Raw genomic sequence first — 5,000 nt, 5'->3', positions numbered from 1 at the left:
TTAACTAACAATCATTGATGGGATCGGAGAGAAGTAGCCTACGGGACTCGAACCCACAACTATGTAAATGCGAGACTATAACGCTTCCGATGACGCCACAAATTTCTGAGAAATATAAAGTTCCTGATATCAGAACCACTTTCTGATGTCTTGGTATATTTTCGAAAGGCGTTTTTGTTCTGAGTAATGAGGTTTTTCGAATATTAGAAATTCCCAGTAGTGTGAGAGAACTGTCCGTGTTTAAGCAGGTAGTCATAGTAACGTCTATCAGCCGTCTGGTAATGTCACTCAGCTGTGCGCAATTCATCTTATATTCGTAAATATACAATGCACTTACAATAAATAATGAATAAAAATAAATATACATCGCAAAGGAAGAATAAAAAAAGAAAAAATGAAAAATACCTGCAATATCATCTAACGTCAATAAACCTACAACACACAAAAAATAATAAACAAACAAATGGATACATACATATCAAAAGAAAGAAAAAAAAAATGAAATGAAAAATTCCCACGAATACCATGTAACGTTAACAAAGTTCAATTTCATTCGTACTAGTCGAATCTTTATCATTTCATTCTGGCTGACGACAAGCTAATGTATTTCATTCATTTCTCCTCCGGCAGCGAAGGCGATTGAACACTAGAGCAAAGACACAAATGCAATATTCCGGACACCCAAACCTGACCCAAGTAATAACAGGAATGATGCAAATAAATATTCAGTACAAGTCCCTATGCGTGGGCTGGCGGTGGCGTCATCGGAAGTGTGCTGTTCTCGCATTCCTTTACTTGTGGGTTCGAATCCCGCGCTCCTCTCCGATTCACCGCAGTGACTGTTTGTTACCTGCCACAACAGTCCCCAAAATGCATAACAGGGCAAAGGCGATGGGTTTCGGATGCAGCTACTCAGCGCCTCCTGGCGTAGGATCCTCACCACTTTAGTGTCCTTATACAATAGTTCTGTTATAACAAATGCAATGGTTATTAAACAAGAGAGAGAGAGAGAGAGAGAGAGAGAGAGAGAGAGAGAGAGAGAGAGAGAGAGAGAGAGAGAGAGAGAGAGAGAGAGAGAGAGAGAGAGAGAGAGAGAGAGAGAAAGAGAGAGAGAGAGAGAGAGAGAGAGAGAAAGAGAGAGAGAGAGAGAGAGAGAGAGAGAGAGAGAGAGAGAGAGAGAGAGAGAGAGAGAGAGAGAGAGAGAGAGAGAGAGAGAGAGAGAGACAGACAGACAGACAGACTATATACGTGTACAATCGTCACCAGAAGTCCTTCGGTCTGTCCTAAACTCGAGGCCGACAACTTTTGTTGCAGAGTCCATTTTTTCTTTCCAAGAGTTGCCTTGGAATAAAACTTCCTCTTTTTTACCCAAAGACGAAATCACCTCAGGGACGAAGAGCCGCATTTGCACAGGTCATAAGAACATAAGAATGAGGGAGACTGCCAGAGACCATAAGGCCTACACTAGGCAGCTCCATGTCCCTTAATTCCTGTCATCCCAATCCATAAAGTTATCTAAACTTCTCTTAAAACAACCGATAGTTTCAGCGCTCTCATTACATGGTTACTAAATCTATTCCATTCGTTAACCATTCTGTTGGTAGACCAATTCTTGTCTACTACTTCCTTCTTAAACCTAAATCTGCCAGGTCAGCCCAGAAGCGGGGTTCTTTACCTTTGAAGTCGACTCTTGGTCACGTGACCTGAATATGGTCACAAAAAAAAAATGGAGACGATATAGAACAAGAGATATCTTCAGGTCTTCAAACTTGCAGCCTTGAACCTCTGGGAGGGGGCCGATAAAGATTTTTTTTTTATTTTTTATCATTTGCTGTGGTGAGATCCGTAGGACTGAAAGAATATACCTCTACATCAACAATGGCCTCTAGTTGTCAGGATCTTCTCGTAGATTTAACTTGAAATAATAGGTGAATATTATTCCACTAACCACGTAGTTAGTGACCGGGTTAAGCCTCGTGTTGAGACAATTAAATGTAACACCGTGCGAATATTTCAAATTCATGTGGACAAACACTTCAGCCAAATAATTTGTCAGTCAGCGGGTTATTTTGTTTTGTTTGCTGTATTTGCTCGTTTGGGTGTTTAATTTTATTTTCTTATTTTCATTTGCCAGTCTTATTTGTTTTCTCATTTTATTCTTATTTTCTTTTCTGCATTCAACCTCGTTATAAACCGAGAAGTCTCCCGTCGCTATACTTTTGTCATAAAAAACAATTATATAAGCTATTTGATTCCTTTCCTGTGCCACACCCTCGATGCTGAAAGTGTCAAGCGTCTATGAATCTGCATGATGGCGACGATGAGGGCTTTGTTCCTCCCGAACTTTGGGCGTTGACTGTGGGCGGGAGCCAAAGTTGTCCCATGGAGCAGTGGAAACGGGAGGGATGACAAGGGGGTCCTTAGTTGTCAGGATCGAAATTCCACTGACGAATTTAGTGTCATTAACAACCCTTCCACCCACCCTAAGCACCCACACAAACACAAACTCTAACTGCTACCCACTCAATCTTCTCATTTTACAGTTGGACTCAACTAGAAAAACCCAGGAGTAAAAATTCTTCTCGAAAATTTGGTGACTACAAAAGTGAGTTTGTCTAGACACTTTTGAAAACATCTATAGAGAATAAAGACGATGTCACACGATCTGCCTATGAATTCTATTCCATGTTTTTTATGCATGAATGAATGTAATTGAGTCTTCCATGAAACTACAGTATATAAGGTTTCCACCATGCGGAGTTCGACAAAAATGAGATACAGTCATACGAATGCGAGGACAGCAGTACCTCATAACGTGAAGAGGGTTGGAACAATTTTCCTCGCTCCACCGATGGTGTGTCCATGTATATATATATATATATATATATATATATATATATATATATATATATATATATATATATATATATATGTAATGTATATATCGTACATACGCATGCACACACATGCACACAAGCATATTTTACTTTTATTCCAATTACTTTACTTCTGCTCGCAACCCGTTTTCCATGACTTGACCTTCATCCCGTTTTCTTCCTCTTCAGGTACCACGACTACATCGACTCAGCGCTCCCGGCGGAATCTCCTCACCTGTACGGTCTTCACCCGAATGCGGAGATCGGCTTCCTGACGTGGACTTCGGAGCATCTCTTCAAGACGGTCTTCGAACTCCAGCCGAGGGACATGGGTTCCGCGGGGGGCGTCGTCATCACCAGGGAGGATAAGGTACACCTACGGACACACACACCTGACCCGCCATGTTCCAGATTGCTGCAAATGTATCTTTCTTTGTTGAGTGCCCAGTATTGGTGAAGGTGGGAAGTCTTCGCCAGGAGGCGTTGAGAAGCTGCGGCCGAAGCCGTCACCTTGGCTTTGTTATGCGCTTTAGGGATTGTTAGGGCGGGTAATAGACAGTTGCTGCTGGAAATTGGAGAGGAGTGCGGGATTCGAACCCACAACTAAGTGAATGCGAGACCAACACACTTCCGGTTACGTCACCAGCGCACGCTTAATAAGATGTTCTTTAAAACATTAATTACAAGGGGGTTGTTGTAAATAGAAATGTGCAAACAGAATGAAAAAAAGATATATTTGGAGTTTGGACATATGGCGTGTCAGGTTTGTTTAACTGCACTTGAAGAACTGGTTTCACTTCTAAGTACTACATTCTCTGGCGTCTTCTACGACGTCGAAGACATTTGCAATGATCGTAAGTCTTCGATGTCGTAAATGACTCGCTCACGTCGTAAATCTGAGACCCAGATATATAACAAACCCCCCCCCCCACACACACACACTCCCTGCTCCCAAGAAGACATCAAGCACTGTGGTACTTAGAAATGGAATCTATTGCAAGTCAAGATAGAAGACCTTCTTTTATCTAATCTGGACGATAGAGCTGTTGCCCTCAATGACTTTACTGATTTTGTTCTGGCTGTCACCAGGCGATTTTATTCATTGATCAATAAAAGAATTCCAGCGGTGCAGGCTTAATAGAAATAGCTCAACCGAGATACTTTAAGACACTATCGCCTGATAAGTCAGATTAGAATCACTATATCACTAAAGTCTGTGCGCTCCAAGTAGTCCGTTCAGGGTGTGGTATAAGTCGTGAGCCATTCTGCCAAATCAACCTTAGTACATGCCCCTCTCTCTCTCTCTCTCTCTCTCTCTCTCTCTCTCTCTCTCTCTCTCTCTCTCTCTCTCTCTCTCTCTCTCTCTCTCTCTCTCTCTCTCTCTCACTCTCTCTCTCTCTCTCGTATTTCCCATTTATGTGCTATCTAATTTTTTCTATTCTGTATACAATAAAGTAAGCTGTATAGTACGATGAGTATAATCTTTTAGGATTATAAGAACGATCTGAATAAATTCTATGACAGCGCTTTATCCCTCCAATGTTGCCACGTCGAGGTGTCACAGGAGAGAATGGGGGATGGATGTGGGCAGGGTGACAGTGACGATCCGATAATTGGTGGTCAAATTGGCACCGTCGCTTTCGGAAATTCCCACTTCTGCCCCACCCTAAACGGACAACTTGGAGTGCACAGACTTTAACAATACCCAGTTTGTACTTTGGTTGAGATGAAGGACTCGAAGGTTCACGCACCCTCGGGCGTAGCGTTGTTGTAAACCCCTCTACACGTGACATAAATACACACGATTTTATTCAGCTGGCGAGAAAGGAATCGTGACCCAGTATTGACAAAAGTCAATTTACACATAGAAAAGAAGAGAAGAAGAAGAAGAGGAGGAGGAGGAGGAGGAAGATGAAGAAGAAGAAGAGGAAGAAGAAGAAGAAGAAGAAGAAGAAGAAGAAAAAGAAGAAGAAGAAGAAGAAGAAGAAGAAGAAGAAGAAAAAGAAGAAAAAGAAGAAGAAAAAGGAAAAGAAGAAGAAGAAGAAGAAGAGGAAGAAGAAGAAAAAGGGGAAGAAGAAGAAGAAGAAGAAGAAGAAGAAGAAGAAGATGAAGAAAAAGGAGAAG

The 5,000-nt window shown here is 41.7% G+C and overlaps 1 protein-coding gene across 1 annotated transcript in view; it reads left to right on the top strand.

Moving 5' to 3' along the window:
* Nucleotides 1–5,000, top strand: part of Dhc93AB (Dynein heavy chain at 93AB) — a 207,604-nt gene that overhangs the window by 195,048 nt on the left and 7,556 nt on the right. The window contains exon 68 of the mRNA XM_076176389.1: nt 3,066–3,246. Coding sequence (XP_076032504.1) covers nt 3,066–3,246 — 181 coding nt within the window. The remainder of the gene's footprint in view (nt 1–3,065; nt 3,247–5,000) is intronic.

This window comes from Oratosquilla oratoria, chromosome 39 (assembly GCF_046742065.1).
Source record: "Oratosquilla oratoria isolate Oo_2021 chromosome 39, ASM4674206v1, whole genome shotgun sequence".
NCBI classification, from domain to species: domain Eukaryota; kingdom Metazoa; phylum Arthropoda; class Malacostraca; order Stomatopoda; family Squillidae; genus Oratosquilla; species Oratosquilla oratoria.
Note: the sequence above shows the minus strand (reverse complement) of the source record. Positions and strands in the feature narration are given on the sequence as shown.